General features: G+C 41.7%; 1 protein-coding gene across 1 annotated transcript in view; it reads left to right on the top strand.

The window, feature by feature from the left end:
* Positions 1 to 24958, top strand: part of ULK4 (unc-51 like kinase 4) — a 542391-nt gene that overhangs the window by 300182 nt on the left and 217251 nt on the right. The window contains exon 32 of the mRNA XM_038768285.1: positions 22978 to 23083. Within this exon, the coding sequence (XP_038624213.1) occupies positions 22978 to 23083 (106 nt within the window). The remainder of the gene's footprint in view (positions 1 to 22977; positions 23084 to 24958) is intronic.

Below are 24958 nucleotides of genomic sequence, written 5' to 3'. Positions count from 1 at the left end.
AAATCATAATAAAATAATTTCGTGAAAATAGGACCTGAAGTAAGCTTAATGGAACATGATTAGATTTAATTTCCTTACCATTTCAGTCATTAAAGGTACATTATCCTTTCGGAGACCTCATTTCGGCTCCCTGCCACAAAGCCGTTCAGAGAAACTTACATAGGAGAGGATACTGAGAGTTGTAAGTTCCATTAGCAAATGAAAATAGCTAATAATAGACCACCCTTTCATTTTTCCTGGATGTTATTGCTGCCTTTCACCCATCTTTTAGATATTTTCTTCTTTCTCCCCTCACTTTTTAAACTGTAATGATCATCAAATACAATGAAAAGATACGTTCCACAGACTAGAATATTGTCAAATATCAGCAATCAGGAAAGACACGTTTGTTTCTTTGGTCCACCACGAAGCCCAGTGTTGCAAAATTATAGGATTGGAAGGTGGGTTAGGAAATGGAATCTTTCGCTCTGCCTGCAGGATGGTCATACCTAAAGCACCTGGTTAATGATAATCTGCTCAACCTCATTTCATCTGTAATTTAAGTTTAGAAATGCCATTCTCTGAAGGAATCTAGAAGTTGAAAAATCGTATTTAAGTTTTAGCTTCTCGTCCTATTGGAGGCCAAGAACATTGAATTCCTTTAGAAACTCCTCTGAAATTACAGTATAAAAGGGCATCATGAGGATATTGTGTCATTCATTGGAATCATTACATTGATTTCTAACTTTTCAAAATGCTGCTATATTTAAAGATGATTAAGGAAATTGAAAATCCACCACAAATAAAGGCTTTGCCATTTTTAGAAAAAAAAAAAGAGCCAGGTACAAACTGAGAGTAAATTAGGCACCCTGGGAAGGGAGAGAAACTTTTTAGACCAAGAGAGGGTTATTTGGTGCCTTGAGTCAATAATTCATTGTGGCCTCCTGGTGATCTGAAAGAAGGAATGCAAACTGCCAAATCTTTGTGATGTAATTTACCCTTTAAAGAAAAGCAAGTCAGCCTGGTATAACGTGGGAGTGTGTCTGGAAAACTGAAATATTGTAACAACTAAGACAATGGAAGGGACAGGGAAAGGAGAGACACAAAGGCTGGGGGTGGGGGGGAGCTGAATATTTTTTAAAATCCCACCCATATGTCAGATGTGTCCTTTACATACGTGCGATCCGAAGTAGGTTGGAGCTGTGACATGTTTTCCCCAACTACTGGCTTTATGCTGCAGTTAGAAAATTGGTTTTCTTGCATCTCTGTAGTATGTAAAAAAAAAAAGCAACAAAAAACTTGCATATATTCTGTTGCAGAATGAATTGTTCTGTCTTCTTTTGGAAGTGGGAAGAAGGATATCCACATAATCACATATGAGAGACTTCCAAGGATATCTGAATGTAACAGCCTTTCAGGTTCAAATATGAGAATACTGAGGTTGTTTTTTTTTAATCAGTGTGTTCATGTGTCCAATGGGACTGATGAGTGACAGACAAGTCTTTCCCCTATCATGGACATATGAAGACTGCCTGATTTCACACTGTGGCGTTTTCTTCCTTCAATGTCTGGTGCCACTTTTATTTCTCTTTGGGTCACAGTCTTTCCCAAACAGGTGTTTTAAAGTAGTCACCCCGTTTTCTGATTGTTCTCTCCCAGGCTGATCTGTGTTCTGTTGCTTCCTCCCAGCCACCCACAACTATGCCACCTGGTTTGCGTTCCTTAAGGATTATTTTCTGTCCCCTTTTTAGTCTCCTCATTTCGAACATATGGCAGCCCTTTAGTTTTCTGCTATTATCCATTCTGTTACCAGCAAAAAGCGCTAACCCACAGCCGCCAACAGTGTCACCCCATTTATCTTATGTGTCTCATCTGGCAGAAGTGGGAGGTGATGAGCATTTCTGCAGGGATGGCTGACTGACTGTGATTAAGGACTTCATTCTTTGTGATCTTATCACAATCTTTGATGATCAGCATTATATGGCAAGCCTTGCTTTAGATTCAGTGGACATCTATTTCTCTGTAAAATGGGAACTTCCTTATTGAAGGCACATCTCCTTCAAAAAGTCTTCCCTGCCTAAGCCCTCCTCTCCTCTTCTCCCACTCCCTTCTGCGCCTCTCTTAATTGCTCCTTCATTCATCCTCCCTCCCACCCCGGCAGTACATATGTATATATCTTTATACATCTGTTATTAATTAACGTATCTACTTATTTATTCATTTATATTAATGTCTGTTCCCCCTCTAGACTGTGAGCTTGTTGTGGGCAGGAAAGTGTCTGTTGTTATATTGTACTCTCCCAAGCACTTTGTATAGTCCTTTGCACACAGTAAACAATCAACAAATACGATTGAATGAATGACTTTATACCTGTTCTCCCTCCTACTTAAACTGTGAGCTCCTTGTGAGAGGAGGGACTGTGTCCAACCTGATAAACTTATATATCGACCCCAGTGCAGAGAACAGTGCTTGACACATGGTAAGCGCTAAACAAATACCAATTTTTAAACAATCTGGCCTGGGTTGTAGTCTCAGTTCTGACAAAGGGGCTATGCCACCAATGTGGAAGATTTCTGACTAGAGAATCACCTAGAGCATTTTGGAAGATGGATAGGCCCAACAGGAATTCGGAAACAAAAGTTGCTGGACAACACGGTTGGCAGGGATGTGGTGGCTATCAACCTGATCAAAGCACTACAGCACAGCCTCAACATCATGCTGCGCTCACTTTAGCAGCAAATGGGTCCTAAGTAAATAAAAACCGTCACATCTACTTCAAAATATGCTGCAAGCCTGCCTGCTCAGTAGTACTAATGCTAGGACTTCCCTCTCTATCCAAACTGCCATGTTAATACAATCACTCATCCTGTCCCTCCTGGATTACTGCATCAGCTTCTTGCTGATCTCCCAGCCTCCAGTCTCTCCATACTTCACTCTGCTGCCCAGATCATTTTTGCCCCAAAACGTTCAGGACATGTCATCCCATTCCTCAAAAAACTCTAGTAGTTGCTGATCCACCTCTGCATCAAACAAAAACTCCTCACCTTTGGCTTTAAAGCACTCCACCACCTTGCCCCTTCCTACATCACCTCACTTCTCTCCTATAACCCAGCCCACACACTTCACTACTCTAGTGCTAACATTTTCACTGTGCCTCCATCTCAACTATCTCACCACTGAACCCTAGCCCACATTCTGCCTCGAGCTTGGAACACCCTCCCTTCTCAAATCTGACAGATAATTACTCTTCCCCCCTTCAAAGCCTTATTGAAGGCAAATCTCATCCAAGAGGCTTTCCCAGACTAAGCCCCACTTTTCCTCATCTCCCACTCCCTTCTGCGTCACCCTGAATTGCTCTCTTTGCTCTTCCCCCCATCCCAACCCCACAGCACTTACGTATATATCTGTAATTTTATTTTTTTGTATTCATGTCTGTCTCTCCCCACCACCCTCCCCAAGACTGTAAGCTCATTGTTGGCAGGGAATGTGTCTGTATTATTGTACTCTCCCAAGCAGTTGGTTCAGTTCTCTGCAAACAGTAAGTTCCTCAATAAATATGATTGAATGAATAGATAGTTATTAAGCACTTACGAAGGGCTGGAGAAAAAATACACAGGTGAAAATTAGATGTAGATCCTGGTCCTCACAATCTAAGAATCTCATTGCACACTAATCTGGTCTCTCATTGTCCTCTGGGCTTCTGCAGGAACTTACCCGACAGGGAGGAGAGAATGTGAGTGGTACTGTGTATTTACTGTTCTAAAATATGAGATAGACACCATCATCATCATTATGTAGTGCCTTTGTTTAGCTCAGCGTGGCTTAGCAGAAAGAGCATGAGCCTGGGAATCAGAGGACTGGGATTCTAAAGCCAACTCTATCACTTGTCTGCTGTGTGACTTGGGCAAGTCATTCCACTTCTCTGTGCCTCAGTTACCACATCTGTAAAATGCGGTTGAGCTCCGTTTTGGACATGGACTGTGTGCAACCTCACATCTATCCCAAAACTTAGTATAGTGTGTGGCACATACTGCTGAACAAATGCCATTAAAAACAACAACTCTATAAGTCATATGTGGTATCTGTAGTGCTTTCAAGTCTTACCAACTTCTAGAATATTGGGCATGACAACTGGTGTTTTGATCTTCCATTACAGCTAAATCTTGATATAATAATAATAATAATGGTATTTGTTAAGCACTTACTATGTGCAAAGCACTGTTCTAAGCGCTGGGGGATACAAGCTGATCAAGTTGTCCCACTGGGGGCTCACAGTCTTCATCCCCATTTTACAGATGAGGGAACGGAGGCACAGAGAAGTGAAGTGACTTGCCCAAAGTCACACAGCTGACAATTGATGGAGCCAGGATTTGAACCCATGACCTCTGACTCCAAAGCCCGGGCTCTTTCCACTGAGCCACACTGCTTCTCTAATATGATATCATATTGGCATGGCAGTTTTTCTTCATCACCCAAAAGAACATTAGTTACCTTAATTGTTTTTTGCCTCTTTGTTGCTCCCTGTATCAGTGGTCAGTGGGCTGTCCAAGCAATAGTATTAAGGGATGGCACTTAGTTGTCTTTGGGCCATTGGAGATCATTAGCCATTTGAAAGTTGTCAAGGTACATAACCTTGGATTTCATCTGGTTCATTGTCAGGCCATACCACTTTGCTGACTCTAAAATGGGCTCATAATCATGTGTGTATCTTTGTATATATTTGCTTCTAGAGCATAGTTCTCAGCTTATAAAAGTTCTTGCATGAATGATTCAGGAACTTTAGATGATTCTTTCAGTCTGTTGATGTAGCTTCCCAGAGGATTAGACTCATATTCTGACCCCAACATCTAGAATCCTGTTGTGATTCTGAGTGGCTATAAAAAATAAGTTGAACCTTGCTGGAAGTAATGTACAGCACTGTTTTACTCTATTGATGATGGGATAATGACCAGAGAAGGTCTTCCCTTCATATAATTATCATATCTTGGAATAATTGTAGAATGTTGATCAACTTTTCAGGGTAATCAGTGTTTCAGCAATTGCCAGAGCCCCAGTTTACCAATGCTGTCAAATGCTTTTATGAGGTCTGCAAACACCATATAGTGGGCTTAATGTTATTCCCCACACTTCTGGTGTGTAATGAAGGTCACTGCCGTTGTGCCTTCCTGTGGTCTGAAATTGCATTGAAATTCTGTGAACACCTGGTTAACCATGTTTTCCAGTGGTTCCTCCGGGTAGAATCTTGCTGGCAATGGACAGCAATGAGATTTCCCTGATGGTTCCCACAGTCAGCTCTCTTGCTTTCGCTAATTCCAGTGAAAGATTGTGACATTTCTGAATTACCTAGCCCCCTTGTTTCCCCTACTTTGTGAGGAAAGGGAAAAGCAATGAAAATCAAATTCATCAACAGTAGGTATTGATTACTGAATCTGTCATCAGTCACATTACCACACTTATTCGTTTGGGCACATTTCAGGGTGACTTAATGGAACAGGATGTGTGTATTCTGACTAGAGGTTCCTATTGAACAATAATATGTTTCCTATAAAATAATTTACTCAAGTGTGGATTTCTCCATGCACTCAACTAGTAATTTCAGTGGAAATTATAGTATGTTTGTGAATTGAATATGAGTATTTTTTCAATTTTATGTGGTTTGGGGTAATACTGGCCAAGAACTACTTCTTCTAAAAAAGAAAAATCAACCGAAGGGATTTATTTTGGTCATTCCCATTTTACAAATGACTAGATATTTAAGCACAAGCACCCCAATATATTTAATTTTCTCTCTAGTAGTTTTGCACTTAGGGCCTTTAAAAGAGTTATTGAACTGAAAATATGGGGGAAAAATTCCTCTGGAGCCACAAGCATCAGGTAGTTGAGGCTATAATTATCTGTCTTACAGGATTTCAGGAAACTGATCTTCAGGTTACTTTTTCAAAGCAGGAGGAAGAGAGAATTGGGACACACCATTAAAAGGGCACATTTTTATAGGAATAGTCACATATCCCTAGGATTCTAATCCCTGCTCTGTCACTGACCTGCTGTGTGACCTTGGGCAAGTCACTTGTCCTGTCTGTGCTTCAATTTTCTCATATGTAAAATGGGGGTAGTAAACTGCTTGTGGGCAAGGAATGTGTCTTTCTACTCTGTCTTACTCTCCCAAACCTTTAATACCTTGCTCTGCACACCATAAACACTCAGTAAATACCTCTCATTGATTGGGGATAAAATGCCTTCTCTTTCAGTTGTAAATCCTGATACTATCAAGGACTGTCTCTAATCTAATGATCCTTGATCTGCCCTAGATTTTCACACAATACTTGATCCATAGCAAAAGCATAATAAACGTTCATAATGAAAAAATTAGGGTTTTAGGACAATTTTAAAAAGATAAACTGTGCTCCAATATTGGAACTATCATGACTCAATTTATCAGCCTGCCTTTCACCTATTCCTAGCTATTTTTGCTCAATTGAAATGCCTAAGCTTCCACACCTGGGCAGCAACATGCACAATACATTCTCATTTTAGGTCCTACAGTATTCTAGGATTTATAATATGCTATCCTAGGGGACAGTAATCCCAAAGTACTCCACTCTTCAAGGTCCATTGTTTATTAAGAGGGGGTTGGAGAGCATTCAAACTAGATAAGATGCCCCAATATTCTAGTCTTAACAAAAATAACGTATTCAACTCATTAACAGTAGCATCAATAGTTGGAACTTCTTAGACAATTTAGAAACAAATTTCTTAGAGTCTCTTGGGACATCTCAGAAGCACCATTTATGACAAGCAAGGTTTTCCATTTTGGAGAGTACCTGGAGAAGTGCAGAGGTATTGCAACAAATGGTATTTGTGTTGGTGAAAGGCAAACAACTTCAGATCATTGGAATTTACCAAGCTGTAGAACATGCCATTAGCCGACCACACTAGTCTCAAGATTAATTTCTAGCAAGCATTTCAATTACTTCTGACAAGGAATATTCATTATTACACCCAGGCTGTGTCAAATTCATCAGCAGTTTAGTTTTTTTGGTTGGGTATTCACCATTTGCAGGTTCTCATGCATACTGGCCTCTTGCAGGATCAGAAAAGTGTTAATTGATATTGTTGATGCTTTTTTTTTAGAAATCTAGATCAATCTCCCTTCTGTGATTCACTCATCCATCACTTTATATGAATTTGATTCCCTGTGTAGCATAGATTACAAGCACCTAGGGCAGACAGATATTCATTTGTGAAATTCTGGGGAATATTTCTGAATACTCTTTGCATATACCTTAGTTAAACCAAGAACTCTCAGTAATCAAGTGCCAAACTGTAAAGATCATCTCTTCAAAAATCATTTTAATTTGCCTTAAATAGTACTGAGACAAAGCCCTATTCTTAGACTGAAATTATCTCTAGTAGCAGAAAAATCCAATATATAGAGATGAAAAGGTATAAACTCCTTTTATCCTTCAGTATGCATGAATACATTATAATTTTACCCCATAAAGTAGTGTTTTGATAAAGTAGACATGATCTAATTTTTTCAGGGGATCACACCTGGGAAAACATTAGCTATTGTTTAAATGCAAGCAAAATGTGAGTGTGGGATTAGAGGCTGTGTCTGATATAAGAATAATAATAATTGCATTTATTAAGCACTTACTATGTGCAAAGCACTGTTCGAAGCACTGGGGAGGTTACAGGAGAACAGGTTGTCCCACAGGGGGCTCACAGTCTTAATCCCCACTTTACAGATGAGGGAACTGAGGCACAGATAAATTGTGATATGATTATCTGCCTACCCCAGCACTTAGCAATCAATCAATTGTGTTTATTCAGTACTTTGTGCAGGGCGCTGTACTGAGCACTTATACAACAGACACATTCCCTCCCCAAAACGAGCTTAGAGACTTGTGGGGTTGGGGAGAGACAGACATTAAGATAAATAAATTACATTTATGTACATAAGTGCTGTGGGGCTGGAGTTGGGGATGATAAATAAAGGGGGCAAGTCAGAGAGATGCAGAAGGGAGTGGGAAAAGGGGACATGAGGGCTTAGTTGGGGGAAGGCTTATTGGAGGAACTGTGGATTTGAAGGCAGGGACAGTAATTGTTGGATATGAAAAGGAGGGCATTCAAGGCCAGAGGCGGGAGGTGGGTGAAAGGTCTGCAGCAAGAGAGATGAGATGGAGGTACAGTGAATAGGTTAGCATTAGAGGAGTCAAATGTGCAGGCTGGGTTATAGTAGGAGACTAGCAAGGTGAGGTTAGCACATAAAAGGAAGGACATAGTAAGAAAGTTAGCTCATACTAAATTTCTTAATAAATTCTATTATTATTATAGGTTCTATGGCTTCTTTGGGCATATGATCTTGTGGCATATGAAGTCACATCCCGAGTGATTATTGACTGATGAATTAATCAGTCAATAATTAATGGTATTTATTGCATGCAGAATAGTGTACTAAGTGCTTGGGAAAGTACAATTCCACTGAGTTGGTAGATGTGATCCCTGCCCTCAAAGAGCGATTAAAAGATTAAAATGGGAAAACATTTCTGGGGAGCATTAGTGAAGTTTTAATGTAATTAGATTGAGCAAACTAGCTAAAATTGGGGTTGGGACTTTTGAATTTCATTTTTAACTTTATGACCAATTTGTATTCCAAGTTAAATAAAAGTCACTTAACTTCTCTGTGCCCCAGTTACCTCATCTGTAAAATGGGGATTAAGGCTCTGTGGGACAACCTGATCACCTTGTAACCTCCCCAGCGTTTAGAACAGTGCTTTGCACATAGTAGGTGCTTAATAAATGCCATCATCATCATCAAACAGTCCCTGTGTATGGAGACTTGGAACTCTAGGTGTGTGGTCATGCATAAAATGTTAACAGTGCAAGCAGCCTTAAGCCATTGATTTTTGAACACTCCACATTCAGGCTTTCCATTACTCTAATGGCTGAAATGTTACATGATCAGAATAGTATATAAGAAAAAGTATGTTCTCTTTTAAAAACCTGAACTATGACCAACTATGTGCACTGTGAGATAGCAAAGCCCGTGGAGGCATCCTCTCTGCTACTGAAACAAGCTGATTAATCCTATTAGATTCAGAAAACGTTTGGTTTTGGGGGCCAGCCAGCATTATTATGAGATTTTTCCCATTTTCCCAAGAGTAACTCACTTGACACTCCGATAGAAGAGCTGACCGCACCAGACGAGGCTTAAGAGTTGAACCAAAGCTACAGCTGTAGGGAACAATATTATGAAGCATTAATTCCACTGTTGCTTAAGGAATTGTTTAGAAAGAAGGTAGGGAAACTGCCTAAAAGCAGCCATCAATTTCATCAATAGCCTCTGATTAACAAGAAAGCTCTCCAATATCACTCTTCACGTGTATGCATTTTTGAGCCTCACAGTTTTCCTTTGAGGTAGGGAAGATAAGCATTAATAGTCTTATTTTACAGAAAAAGAATCAAAAGCACAGAGGGTAATAAATTTGAACAGGACCATCCAGTAGGCGATGACCTACTGGTCATAAAAGATCACCCAAATCTCTTGATTCTTAGAGCAGCATTTTAGTCCCTAGAATTGTTGCCCAAATTACATTCTCCCTGCTTGTGGCAGTTTTTGGTTTTTCTCTCCTTTGGAAAGCTTAAGTGCAGTCCTGTCTAGCTGTAAGAAGCATCATTGCTTCCAGCTCCGAAGAGGGAAAGTTACTTAGCAAATGGTTTGTGAAAAGCAGAGCAAATGAAGAGAAGTTCTTTGGTTTTGCCATTCTGTTTTTGAAAAAACCTCTCCCCCTCTCATAATAGCAGCTCCTCACTACAGAGAGAGCTGTGCTGAGAAAGATGCCTAAAGAAATAGGCACTCCTTATAATGAAGCTTTTACTATGAGATCTAGGGAAATCTGGATAACTGGATATTCTGAATCCTTGAGTCCTCTGTATTGCCACAGAAGTGATCAATCTGGAGTTGCTGTGACAAGTTGACTTTCAGCAAATTTAGCCCTCCTGCCGATATTGCTGTTAGTACTCTGGAAAGTTGAATTTTGGAACATGGGAGTATTACTGAACTATTTAGGAGGAGTAGATCCTTTCGAAGGGAAGATTATGCCTCCGGGTTAAATGAATTAGAAAGATCCCTGAAGCTTTCTAAAAAAAAAAAAACCAAACATATTTTTATGAAAACCACCAAAATAAGAGTCTGAGTGGCAGTGGTTCTCACCTCTCTTCATTTGTTTCTCAGGGGAAACAGGTGAAACAGCTTATATGGCCACGTGCACAATAAAGCATTAAAGTGCCCAAGAGTGCCCCACCCCCTTAATAGGAAGAGGAAGGACTTTTCTTCAGAGTTGATTTGGATTTTATTAGTGTTTAAACGTATGTTTTCATTCAGTCATTATTCAGATTACCATTTGGGTTTGTCACCAAACCCCTACATTGAAACTGAAAAAAAACCCCAAGTGTCTGCCTTCTTTCAGTGAGATAAGATAGTGGTTTGAAATAGTGAGTTCTCCTATTAAGACATATTTGGTCATTAATGAAGCCTTAATGATAGAATCAGATTATTAATAAGGAATATGACATTTTCTTCTCATAAATTTAAGGCAATATTATTGAACAATTAACACCTTCATTATGAAATTCTTTGACCCATTTTTTTTCCTCAGTCCCACATCATCTCCGAAATTGTAATTGCGTTTACAGATTAAAGATCCTCCCCTAAGCATTGTGATCCCAATTACAAGGCAATTTAGGAGTAATAATGACTTATTGAGTCCCCAGTGGGTGCAGTACATTTGAAGTAAGCACTTAAAAAACGTATTAAAGAGGATCCCTCCCTTTATCAAAAGTATTTTCTTCAAGTCTTTACTTCAGCCAATTAAGCTATAGGCTATGTGAGATGACAACCTTCATATAGAGAGCTTAAATGCTGTTTGAAAACAAAAGTGGCATATTCTTGGATCTGCCAAGGTACTTTGTCCATCACTGGATACTTTGATAGAAGCAGTTCTTTATGTACAGCTTAATTTGTTCCTCAGTAAATACTCAGGGCATGGCACTGAGAGGAAGGGGAGAGAAGAAACAAAATCAAGACAACAGACGTCATCAAAAATATAAGGAAAACTTTGCTTTCATGGTGGTAGATGAACTTTCCATTATCTTCTTGTTTTGCCCCGTTGGCTACTAATTTTAGTATAAGATTCCTGTAGCAATATCAGTTGGGCAGGATAAATGTTATAATTCATCACCCCATCACCTGGGCTAGGCTCATCAACAAGGCTTCAGAATCAGTCCCACCTGCCAAAGGACAGGTACGTGGGGTTTCAAAGTGGCACAGCTGCTGGTGGTTGAGTTGATTGGCAGAGCAGAACTTGAGGTAATGACAAGTTTGGAGCAACATCTAAACTGTCTCTGAGGAGAGAGACCTGCAGTCCCTGCCGTGCATGTCTATAAAAAGGGGGGACAATGAGATTTATTTTCTGGGTTAATGTTGCCCATTTACCTCTACGTAGCTGACTGGTGAGTCAGGAAACAAGTCAGAATCTCCTCTGAGGTTATCTGAGCTCTGCTGTTTTTCCATGTCCTCTAACTTCCGAATCAAGTGGGGCTGAAGATCATGTCTATCCATGCATGGAGCAAGGCCATTTGTCGGACTAACCTGGTAAGAGGGAGGAATTAAAGAAGATGGAAAAAGGAAATGAAAAATGATTGATGAATATTTTTATTTGGATTTTAGATGCCTCATTGCCCAGTCTCTATGTACTTCCTTAGAATGTACTAGCACCAGTACTGTTGTTCTGCCTGGATTTGGAAGATGTAGTGGTTCTGTCACTCCCCTTTTTACCTTTTCCCTCCCTTCTCTCCTGTAATTATCTCTTTGCTACTTCTTTTTGTCTGCTCCTCTCCTTGCCCTTACTGAGCTGGAAGACGTGGGACCCAGACAGGTAGGCTTTAGGGAGTGGGTAAGCCTAGTTTTTAAAAAGTGCAGCTATTATTGGTGGTAATTTTATTTTAAGAACTACATTTTTTAAGGTGTAGGGGAAATGTGGGAGTGTGTCCTCTACAGTTTGGGCACGTTATGAATAACAAAGAGTAACAGAAGAGGAGTGAGGTTGCAAAATTTCCATTAAAAGTAAAGCCACTGAATTTCTTAAATCACGCTTGACTCAAAAAGAAATGTGTGGGTGAGTAATGTTGTGGAAGCTACTTTCTCACACCTAATGGGTGCATTTGTTGGGAGGGTGTTTCTGGGCTGAGAGGTTTGCAACCAATCAGTTATTGATCATGGTTTTTCACTTGTGTATTCTAGTAATAAAGTGTTCTCATTTGTCCTCTCATTTTCTGACTGGCTCAAGTAGCACAGGCAGAGTGTGTTCCAAACAGATTGGCTTGTCTTTCAGTGCTCAGGGCAGGCACATAAAAGGGTTGAACTCAGTCTCGGAGGACAATAGCGCTGGCTACATTTCTCTTCAGCGCTTCTGCCAACTGATTCATCAAGGAGCATTACTGGCTCCATCCCACCACTCCTGCCTTGAGGCATGAGGCCTCTATAGCAGCCAACCGAAAATGTAGCTTCCTGCTAGAACAATAAATAATGTGCAGGGACAGGGTTGGAAAATTCAAGTGGTAAAATTAAATGGCCAGAAGTACATACATCATAGGTATAGTATTCAGTTGTCTTTCGGTTAGAAGACAGTGTGACAGGTGGTGAGATTTTATCCATGTGTCTTAGTGTCACAGATAACCTCTTACATACTTTTACACCATGTCCGTGGAAATGAAGTGGCACACCTTTCATGGCACCTGGCCATTTGGGGAGAACATTGATCAGGCCCCAGGCATTAATAGGGGAAAGGTATGTCCTACTGCCAGCAGGATACGTGCTTGAGTTGTTTTTGCAGGAGATTCAGTGGTTTGTGTTTAACCAGCCCCGTTCTGTTGCCCAATTCCTGTGTGTCCAGTGGCAGTCAAAGGGAATACTGAAAGAGAAATCCAGCGTTCTGATTGGCACATTTGTTCCAAAATATCTTCCATATATCAACTGGGACATGATTACATAATCACTATATTTGGCTGATGCTTAAGGACTCTAAGATCCCAGGTAGCCAAAATATATGAAGATTTTTAAGCCGTTTTTCTCAAAGTACAAACAATTTTTACCATCCAATCATTTGGGATTCTTAAAAATAGAGCGATAAATCATAATTAAAAAATGTCTTCAGAAGGTTACCAGCATTGCAATGTAGACTCCATCCGAGGTGGGAGTATTAAGTGAGGAGAATTTCAGATTGGCTTTGACGGTATGGAAACTCCCTTTGAGGGGCTCAGAACGAGCCCAATCTCCCAGTGGATATCTGGAACACCAGGAGTGAGCCCCGACTTGGGCTGGCTCCCTAGAAGTTGTTCTAGATGAGAATGAGCCCCTAAATCCAACCAAGAATTAACCAGTGGGAGCAGAACCAGTCTGAGTCTTGGGGCGCGCTCACCCAAGTGTGTCATGGGCTATAGAATGGCAGTTTTCCTTTCAAAATCACTGTCTTTTCGTCCTGCTATGCAGCCAACAAGGACGACCTATATTCTTCCAAAATCAAGACCTGAATAAGTTACCCGTGTTTTCCCACCTGGAACACTGTGGAGGACTGTGTCCAACCTGATTTGCTTGTATCCACTCCAGTGCTTAGTACAGTGCCTGGCACATAGTAAGCGCTTAAGAAATGCCACTGTTATTACTTGAAGGCATGACCTCTTTTTAGTAGTAATAGTATTTAGTGGTTATGGCATGCAAGAAATGAACTAAATGCTGGGTGAGAATTAGTTGAATCCATCCCTTCAACTCCATCATGAAATCCAGGGTCCTCCAGGGCCTGTTTACTACTTCTGCCCTTCTGAAGTCAGTGCTGTCTCTGCTAGTGAAGTGACCTTGTCTTGTCATGCCTCCAGAATATGTAACATGTCCATCTTCTTCCATTCTTGGGAGAGGTCTGTAAGTGTAACTCACTTTCAAAGACTGTGTGTGGCATGATGAAAGCCCACTTTGCTCTCCATCCCTAAAATAAACTTGTAGCACATTTTTAGGCTATTTTCTCTGTCTTCCATCCAATATGTTTCTCCTGTGCTCAAATGGAGCCAAGCAGATCTAAGTGTTAAAAGGAACACATATGTGCCCCAATGATGTCATTAAATGAAGAGAAATCCCTTCAATATTATCACCCAACTTTTCTTCTGTAGTAGACTTGAAGTTATGAGCGTGGCAGTCTGGGTGGGGCCTGTGAGAAACCAAGTTCATCACTTGGGACTGAAATTTGTGGTTCCATAAAAACAAAAAACTACATTTGAGCCTAGTTAGAACTAACCATGTCAATCATAAATTGTTGCCTGTCCTCTGATATGGTGGCTTTTGTGGACACACCCTTTTCTTTACTGCCATCCAAATGAAAACCTGGGAGAGTGTGGAATGGGAATGCATATATGCAAGTGGATGTATTTGTGTAGGTATGGCTGTGCAGTGTACTGATACAAACAGTATACACATCCACCTCTCCGAGCTGCAGGTGTTTTCCAATCTGTAGACTGTTTACGTGGCTTGCAGATACATCCTTAGGCTGTTATTTGGCATTATTTATGATCCACTTCAGGAAAGAATGTAGTACTGCTGTAATTCACCCTGCTCTGTTGCAGAAAATCACATTCTCACCTTGCTAATTTGGAACAACTTACCTAACTTGTTTAAACAAAAATTTGAGTCATATCTTTCATTAACACACAACCCTTCAAATTTAGAATAAAAAGTTTAATGGCCTATATACAGTGAAGTCGCTTTGAAAAGCTGATTTCTTTTTTTTTGAAAACCCGTTTTTCCTTGTTATGCCCTTGGTATTTCATAGCTGTCCTGTTTAAGCACTGAAGCAATTAGTTTTGAGAAGGCTGATTCTTCAGGGTCCAGTGCTTTCCTGCCTTTCATTTGCCGAAGCTGTACATTTTAATGAAGTTGTTTCATCTATGTTGCCAAACACTAGAATTTTGCTGCTTCAATTCTAATTATCTCGGCTGGCGAATGCTATGTTTTATTAAAGCTGTCAAGTGCACTGTTCATTAAATGTCCACAGTCTGTGGTGTCGTGCACACAAATTAGATCAGCTTTGCTCATTGATGGATTACGCGGAAGTTAAGTATTTTCTTCATAAACCTTTAAAATGAAATGCAGCAGCCATTCATGGCATCTTGGGGTAATCTGTGCACACTTTTGGATTAGCCAGATTTAATATATTTTAACAATCAGCAAATGCTAAAATCTAAGCTATTTAACAAAATCGCCTTGCAGTAAATAGGTTCCCTATAGTATTTATTTTGTTCCTTCGGAGAGCACATTTCTTCCTTTCCTGCAGCTACTTCATATTATTTACCGAAGTTTAGAATTGTGCATCTCGTAGTATATTGAGTTGCATTATGGTGCCCTTTTAATACAAGTGTAAGTACCTCCTTGAAAAACTCTGACTAGAGGCTTACATAGCCATTGATTTATAATGAAGAAATCATTGGCATCGTTTAAATAGCCTTAATTTTGTGCCCAAGGGACACAGTATACTTTGAAATTGCCCTCTTCTTTATTAGTGTAGCCATAATAAAAGGGTGAATTTGGTCATTAAAATATTCATTAGCAGTAAAATATTCATTAACACAGCAGGATCGGTGGTTGATTATTAGGAATCTCCTGTTTGCACAGCCCAAGTTTCTGAACAAATCATGCCATCCTATTGCTCATCTTCTTTCTTTTTACCCCTCTTTCCCCCCAAAAAATGGCAGGTCTGGGAAGAGGTGGCTCAGAGGAGCAGGGTAGCCCTAGTGGAAAGAGTATGGGCCTGGGGGTTAGAGGATCTGAGTTCTAATTTCGGCTCTATCAGGTCCATGCTACTTAACCTTTGGTAGGTCGCTAAATTAATTGTATTTATTGAGTGCTTACTGGGTGCAGAGCACTGTACTAAGTGTTTGGGAGAGTACAAGCAGCATGGTTTAGTGGATAGAGCACTGGCCCTGGGAGTCAGAAGGTCATGGGTTCTAATCCCAGCCCTGCCGCTTGTCTACTGTGTGACCTTGGGCAAGTCACTTCACTTCTCTAAATTACCTCATTTGTGAAGTGGGGATTGAGACTGTGAGCTCTATGTGGGACAGGGATTGTGTCCAACCCGATTTGCTTATGATAGTGCCTGGCACATAGCAAGCACTTAACAAATGCCATAATTATTAATATTACAGCATAACAATATAAAAGAGTTGGTAGACTCGCTCCCTGCCCACAGTGAGCTTAGTCTAGTGGGAAAGACAGACACTAATATAAATAAATAAATTACAGATATGTACATAAGTGCCGGCCCTCTTAGGGCCACATCTGGAGAGTTTCCACTAGTCTACCAGTCTTGACTTTGGGAGGGAGAGTCAAGCAGAGGCATATCCACTCCATTCCTAGCTTGGGCAGTGGCTGGCAATCTGCTACAAGTGAAAACACACCTGTACTGGGTAGCAGCGGCATGGAAGAGGGTCAAGAGTGGAAATTCAAGTTTAGTGCGCAAAAGGAGGCAATGGTAAACCAACTCCATATTTTTACCAGGAAAACCCTAAGGATACACCAATTGCAGATGGGGGTGGGGTGTTCTGGGAGCGATGTGTCCATGGTGTAGCTATGGGTCGGAGATGACTCGACGGCATAAGACAAGACATAAGTGCCGTGGAGTTAATGGAGCGGTGGATCGAGGGAGCAACTCCAAGTGCTTAACTTCTTTGTGCCTTAATTTCTTAATCAGTAAAATGGGGATTTAATGCCTGTTCTCCCCCCGACTTAGACTGAGAGCCCCGTGTGGTAGTGTGTCCGAACTGATTCATTTATATCTACCCTAGTGCTTAGAACAGTGCTTGATGCTTAGCAAGCTCTTAACTACAATAATAATAATTATGAGGATCACAGGGGTTGGGTCTGTCCCAGGCCCTTGGACCTCTCCGCGAGATCACCTAGGCTACCTGACTGCTAGTTCCCCTGGCACTCTTCGGCCCTCACCACTACTGCAACAGTGTCAGGTGTCAGAGCTCTTAGACTGGTATCAAATGATGGATCTCTCCAGTGAGAATTTTTTATTCCCTGAGAGATGGGAGATTGTGCAAAGAGTGTCATGTGCCATTATGTTAAATGGAGAGATTCACTTGTTTCACATTTTTATTTTTTACAAGAATAGGTTTCCTATGTATCATTAGTTACTTTGTCATGAAAAACACGGACTGCTATCCTGGTGCTTATTAATTGATCGCCCTTCAAACCAGCCTTAGGAGAATTAATTGGATTTAAACTGGAAGCAGACATCAGATCTGCATTTTTTGAGCCGAAGTTGATGTGAATCCTAAAACCCCGTCACCTCCTACAAAGGCATCTTTGGTCTTGGGAGCAAATCGATTTTCTGCATCTGTGTATGTCGAAGGCTCTGGTAGTTTCCATCCCATTTGGACACGGCAGGAAATCTGAGGGCAGAGATTCAGATTCCTGCTGTTGTCACTGAAGTTAACAAGGACTATTTCAGGGCAAGGGAGGTAGTAACTATTTTATTTTCATTTGTATCTGTAGTGGGCTGAGACTTTTCCTGTCCAGCTCTGCTCATCAGCTCCTAGGTCTAAACTAGTAGAACTAGATGATGGTGGTTAGAGTATTAGAATCTTTGATTTTTTTCAGGACCTTTCCCCCTCTGCAAAGAAAACAACTCATTTATAGACAGAAGAAAAATCATCTTAATGGCTGTTTGCAAAGATGGAGGAGGAAGAATCAACATTAAAGTTCAATTAGAAGGTGATAGTGGGAGCAACAAAGGGTGAGAACTGGAAAGTAGTGGGTAAAGAGATCCAGTACTTAAGACAGGGATAGATGGCACTTTGTATATCTGTGATTTATTTATTTATTTGGCATGCATCTCTCCACCCCTCAAAGCTCAGCTTGCTGTCCATCAACCAAAATTTCTTAGAATTGGTTTCAAGGCTCTCCTCCATTCATTTGATTGCTTACTGTGTGCAAATCACTGTACTAAGCGCTTAGGAGAGTACACTATAACAATAAGCAGAAACACTCCCTGCCCACAACGAGTTCACAGTCTGGGGGGGAGACAGACATTAATATACATAAATAGATACAGAAATAAGTTACAGATATATACAGAAGTGCCATCTATCCCTGTCCTAAATACTGGATCTCTTTACCAGTTCTCACCTTTGGTTGCTCCCATGGTCACCTTCTAATTGAACTTTACTGTCGACTCTTCTACCTCCATCTCCTCTCTCATGCTGTTCCCCCAATCTGGAATTTCCTCCCCTCTCCCCACATCTTCCAGACCACAACTCTTCCCATCTATGAAGCCATCCTCAAATCCCACCTTCTTTAGGAAGGCATCCCTGAAAAATTCTCAACTTCCTAGTTATCAATCAATCAGTGGTATTGGAGTGCTTACTGTCTGCAGATCACTGTATGCTGATCACTGCAGATCACTTAGGAGAGTTCAATACAGTAGAGTTGGTAGACATGATCACTACCCCCAAGGAGCTTACAGTTTAAAGGGGGAAGCAGATATTAAAATAAATTACAGATGGGGGAAATGACAGAGTTAAAGGATATGTTCATAAGTGCTGGGGACTGGAGTGAGTAATGAAGTGTTTAAGGGGTATACACTCAAGAGCATAGACAGCACAGGGAGGCGAGTGAATTGAGTGGGAAGTAAAGGATTAGTCAGGGAATATATGAATATATGAATATATATCATATGATATATGATTTTAGTAGAGCTCTGAACATGAGGAGAGTGGTCTTCTATCAGATATGAAGGTGGAGGGTCTTCCAGGCCAAAAGGAGGGCTAGGGGTTGGCAGCGAAACTGAGATCAAGGTGAGCTCAAGACACATTAGAAGGAGCATGTCCAGATGGATAAAGCATGTGCCTAGGAGTCAGAAGGACCTGGGTTCTAATCCCCGTTCTGCCACTTGTCTGCTGTGTGACCTTGAGCAAGTCACTTCTTCTCTGGGCCTCAGTTACCTCATGTGTAGAATGGGGATTATTCATGTATTTGTATAGGACAATTTTGTCAGAATTTCAATTTTCATGTTCATGTTTACCCTCTAGGTTTTTTTTTTTCTGCTTTGAATCTTTGGCTGTCTTTGCTGTTTAATTAGACAGTATGACTGCTTATCGATCAAATTCAGATGTGCAGTATCTCTTATAATAAATATCTCCTATACTGCAACATTACCATGTTTCTTGGGGAACAATTTGCAAAGGCTAAGAAAAGTGCCAGTGGAAGTGTGGTGTTAGTGGGAGATTATCCGTCTGGAAGTCGAATTTATTTTGTTAGTATGTTTGGTTTTGTTCTCTGTCTCCCCCTTTTAGACTGTGAGCCCAATGTTGGGTAGGGACTGTCTCTATATGTTGCCAATTTGTACTTCCCAAGCGCTTAGTACAGTGCTCTGCACATAGTAAGCGCTCAATAAATATGATTGATTGATTGATTAAGAATGTGAGCCCCATGTGGGACATGGGCCGTGTCCAACCAAGCACTAGGGAGCTTAGTACATTGTCTGGCGTATAGTTATCTCTTAAATACCATTAAAAGTAATTGAGATACTGAATAATCCTTAATAATAATAATAATGGTATTTAAGCGCTTACTATGTGCCAGTCATTGTTCTAAGCACTGGGGTAGATACAGAATAATCAGGTTGGACACACTCCCTGTCCCACATAGTTCTCACAGTCTTGGCTCAGTGGAAAGAGCCCGGGCTTTGGAATCAGAGGTCATGGGTTCTAATCCTGGCTCCACCACTTGTCAGCTGTGTGACTTTGGGCAAGTCACTTAACTTCTCTGGGCCTCAGTTACCTCATCTGTAAAATGGGGATGAAGACTTCTGAGCCCCACGTGGGACAACCTGATCACCTTATAACCTCCCCAGCGCTTAGAACAGTGCTTTGCACATAGTAAGTGCTTAATAAATGCCATTATTATTATTATTATTATTCCCGTTTTACAGATGAGGGAACTGAGGTACAGAGAAGTTAAGTGACTTGCCTGAGGTCACACAGCAGACAACTGACGGAGTTAGGATTAGAACCCATGACCTTCTGACTCCCAGGACCATGCTCTTTCCGCTGAGCCGTGTTAGAGGAGTGAACTATGTGGCCTGGTTTGTAGTGGGAGATTAATGAGGCAGGTGCATCGTGGCTCAGTGGAAAGAGCCCGGGCTTTGGAGTCGGAGGTCATGGGTTCAAATCCCGGCTCCACCAACTGTCAGCTGTGTGACTTTGGGCAAGTCACTTAACTTCTCTGTGCCTCAGTTACCTCATCTGGAAAATGGGGATTAAAACTGTGAGCTCCCTGTGGGACAACCTGATCACCTCGTAACCTCCCCAGCGCTTAGAACAGTGCTTTGAACATAGTAAGTGCTTAACAAATACCATTATTATTATTAGGTGTACCAGTGTGAAAGCTGACGAATGCCTTAAAGTCTGTAATAAGGAGGGGTTTTTTGTGGAGGTGGTTGGGCAAGAGAGTGAGGATGAAGTAATCAAGGTGGAATATAACTGTTTGGTTCAGTTTAGTCAACTCTTTTTTTAATGTTGTTTGTTAAGCACTTACTATGTGCCAGTCCCTGTAGTAAGAGCTGGAGTAGATGCAAGGTTGGCCACAGTCCATCTCCCACATGAGGCTCACATTCTTAATCCCCATTTTACAGATGAGGTTTATTTTACTTGTACATATTTACTATTCTATTTATTTTATTTTGTTAATATGTTTTGTTGTCTATCTCCCCCTTCTAGACTGTGAGCCCGCTGTTGGGTAGGGACTGTCTTTATATGTTGCCAACTTGTACTTCCCAAGCGCTTAGTACAGTGCTCTGCACACAGTAAGCGCTCAATAAATACGATTGAATGAATGAGGTAACTGAGGCACAGAGAAGTGAAGTGACTTACCCAAGGTCATACAGCAGACAAGTAGTGGAGCCGGCATTAGAACCCAGGTCCTTCTCACTCCCAGGCCTGTGGTCTTTCCACTAGACCACACTGCTTCTCCAGGAGCCATAGCACTTACGTATTTCATTTTATTTCCTATCAGCGTCTACCTATCAATGGACATTTTTATTTGGATTTTCACTTGTTTATTCAATTATTTACTATGCTAGATGCAGGCTGAGTTTGGCCAAACTGACCTAGGTAGCAGAATTTAACGACCGGCGGAATTTGCTGGCAAAATTCAGTTCTGTGCGCTGATGAAAAGTCTTTGGTCATTTATAGAGTTTTCCAGGTGGAGACTAGTCTTAACCTTGCTTTCTTTGGGCTGTGAGTGCATAGCCCTGTGCTGACACTGCAGAGTGGCTTATAATCATCTGCAGACCTTCTCTCTTCATCCCTCCAGGGTCCCATCAGTTGCATAAAGCAGCTTCTGGATGATTGTCTCAAGGACATTCATTCTGTGGTGCACTGCAGCAGCATTGAGCTCTGCCTGGGCCTGGAAGAATTTGGCCCCAGCTGAGTCCCAAGCAGCATGCCCTCTTCTATCAATCAATCAATCAATCAATCAATCATATTTATTGAACGCTTACTGTGTGCAGAGCACTGTACTAAGCGCTTGGGAAGTCCAAGTTGGCAACATATAGAGACAGTCCCTACCCAACAGTGGGCTCACAGTCCAAAAGGGGGAGACGGAGAACAAAACCAAACATACTAACAAAATAAAATAAATAGAAAAGATATGTACAAGTAAGATAAATAGAGTAATAAATATGTACAAACATATATACATATATACAAGTGCTGTGGGGAAGGGAAGGAGGTAAGATGGGGGGAATGGAGAGGGGGACGAGGGGGAGAGGAAGGAAGGGGCTCAGTCTGGGAAGGCCTCCTGGAGGAGGTGAGCTCTCAGTAGGGTCTTCTAGACTGTGAGCCCACTGTTGGGTAGGGACCGTCTCTATATGTCGCCAACTTGTACTTCCCAAGCGCTTAGTACAGTGCTCTGCACACAGTAAGCACTCAATAAATACGATTGATTGAGAGCATGGGACTTGGAGTCAGAGGTCCCGGGTTCAAATCCTGGCTCCGCCAATTTCAGCTGTGTGACTTTGGACAAGTCACTTGACTTCTCTGGGCCTCAGTTCCCTCATCTGTAAAATGGGGGTGAAGACGGTGAGCCCTCCGTGGGACAACCTGATTGCCTTGTAACCTCTCCAGCTCTTAGAACAGTGCTTTGCACGTAGTAAGCACTTAATAAATGCCATTATTATTATTGTTATTCTCTGTGTCTCAGCTACCTCCTTGTTAAATGGGGATTAAGACTGTGAGTCCTATGCAGGGCAGGGACTGTGTCTAACTTCATCAATCATCAATCGTATTTATTGAGCGCTTACTATGTGCAGAGCACTGTACTAAGCGCTTGGCACTGTACTAAGCATTGCTGAGTACAGTGCCTGGCACATTGTAAGCACTTCTCAAATGCATCTAAAAAAACAAAAAAAGAAAAACCCAGGCCAAGGTCAGTGAAGGTCTGCCGGTGAAGTGCAGTCATACATATGCTCCTTCTTTTCTGTCGCAACAGGGATTCATTTCTGGGCAGTGTGAATGCACCAAGCAAGTGGCCGAATATCTCATCTACTGCTACCTTTCCTCACTGTCCCCCCTCCAACTCCCAGGCCACCCAAACCTGTTCTAATCAATCAATCGTATTTATTGAGCGCTTACTGTGTGCAGAGCACTGTACTAAGCGCTTAGCCCAAGATTGTTCTGTGGGGCAATGGTCCTGCAGTGGCCAGAGAGTGTAACTTTCCATTAGGATGAGAGCCAAGCACCTGGGAAAATCTGGCTCATTAAGTTTCAAATGCTGATAATTGAACTGTGAAAGGGGAAAAAAAAGTTGGGCAAGAACATTTGCTCATTCATCTTTCTTAGTAACATGATTTGAGTGGGCATGATCGTGATGCTAATGATTATCTATTGCAGAAACACCAGGACAGCGTGCTGGGTAATACTATGTGGAATGTCATCGCCTTACTCAACAATTTGATTGCCTCTAAAGATTTGGAAATGAAGTTACTTTATGAACAAGGTAAGAATTCCTTTGCGTTGATCTCTGCCTCATTCCTCCGATTCTATTTCAGAAATTGATCTTCAGTTGCTTAAACTATCCTAGTCACTGCCCTGATTTTGATATAATATTTATCTCTTTGTTGACATATTGACTGCAGTTAACTTCAGTGTTGGCATTGATCTTCATTTCTGATTCCTCTGTATTATTGTTTCTGAATTGTCTACTCTGTCCTTTTTTAGAATTAACTGCTCAGGCCTAATTAGGGTTCTTTGGGTACTGGAAAGTTACTTAGCTATAAGCTTACAATGATCTATGGGACTTGGAGAGGTTTCAAAGCTTAAGGAAGGGCTTAATTTTAAATCTTTACCCTGTCAAATCTTCCAGACTCCTAATTATTTAAAATAGAGAGGAAAAAGGCTGAGAGGTGACTTTGTAAACAGATGTAAAGTATGTGAAAAACCACTTTTGGGAGGATGGTAAACAGATTTTCCCCTGCCTTTACTGTGATGAGAACAAATGCCACCCCTTTCACATGCACATTGGACCCCATTCCTCCACACCCTATCAAAACTGTCGCCCCTTCCCTCCTTCCCTCCCTTCCCCAGCCGTCTTCAACTGTTTACTCTCCAATGGCTTCTTCCCCACTGCCTTAAACATGCCCATGTCTCCTCTATCCTAAACGCCCCCACCTTGACCCCACAGCTCCCTCCAGTTATTACCCCATCTCCCTCCTACCATTCCTCTCCAAACCCCTTGAGTGAGTCATCTACACCCGTTGCCTCAAATTCCTCTCCTCCAATTCTCTCCTGGACCCCCTCCAATCTGGCTTCCGTCCACTTCAGTCCACAGAAACTGAAAGGTCACCAATGATCTCCTTTTTTGCCAAATCCAAGGGCCTCTACTCCATCTTAATCCTCCTCAACCTCTTGGCTGCCTTCCACACTGTGGGCCACCCCCTTCTGGAAACGATATCCAACCTTGGCTTCACTGACCCTGTCCTCTCCTGATTCTCATCTTATATCTCTGCCCACTCATTCTCAGTCGCTTCATGGGCTTCTCCTCTGCCTCCCACTCCCTAACTGTGGGGGTCCCTCAAGGTTCAGTTCTGGGTCCTCTTCTATTCTTCATCTATACTCATGCCCGTGGAGAACTCATTTGCTCCCTTGGCTTCAACTACCATTTCTATACAGATGATACCCAAATCTATATCTCCTCCCCTGATCTCTCTCCCTCTCTCCAGGCTTGCATCTCTTCTTACCTTCAAGACATCTCTGCTTTGATGTCCTCCCATCACCTAGAACTTAACATATCCAAAGCAGAGCTCCGTATCTTCCCACCCAAACCCTGTCCTCTTTCTGACTTACCCGTTACTGTAAATGGCACCACCATCCTTCCCATCTCACAAGCCCATAACCCTGGCATTATCCTTGACTCCTCTCTCTCATTCAACCCACGTATTCAATCCATCACCAAATCCTGTCAGTCCCACCTTCACAACATCTCTAAAAACTGCCCTTTTCTTTCCCTCCAAACTACTGCCACGTTAATGCAGTCTTTCATCCTATCCCGCCTAGATTACTGCATCAGCCTCCTTTCTGACCTCCTGACCTCCTGTCTCTCCCCACTCCAGTCCGTACTTCACTCCGCTGTCTGGATCATCTTTTTACAGAAACATTCAGGACATGTCACCTCCCTCCTCAGAAATCTCCAGTGGTTGTCCATCCACCTCCGTATCACAGAAGAACTCCTCTCCATTGGCTTTAAAGCACTCCATCACCTTGCCCCCTCCTACCTCACCTCACTTCTCTCCTTCTACAACCCAGGCCACATACTTTGCTCCTCCAGTACTAACCTTCTCACTGTGCCCCTATCTTGCCTGTCTCGCCACTGACC

The sequence above is a fragment of the Tachyglossus aculeatus genome, chromosome 2 (genome assembly GCF_015852505.1).
Source record: "Tachyglossus aculeatus isolate mTacAcu1 chromosome 2, mTacAcu1.pri, whole genome shotgun sequence".
NCBI classification, from domain to species: domain Eukaryota; kingdom Metazoa; phylum Chordata; class Mammalia; order Monotremata; family Tachyglossidae; genus Tachyglossus; species Tachyglossus aculeatus.
The sequence above is the reverse complement of the archived record's forward strand: the minus strand, read 5'-3'. Positions and strand labels throughout refer to the sequence as shown.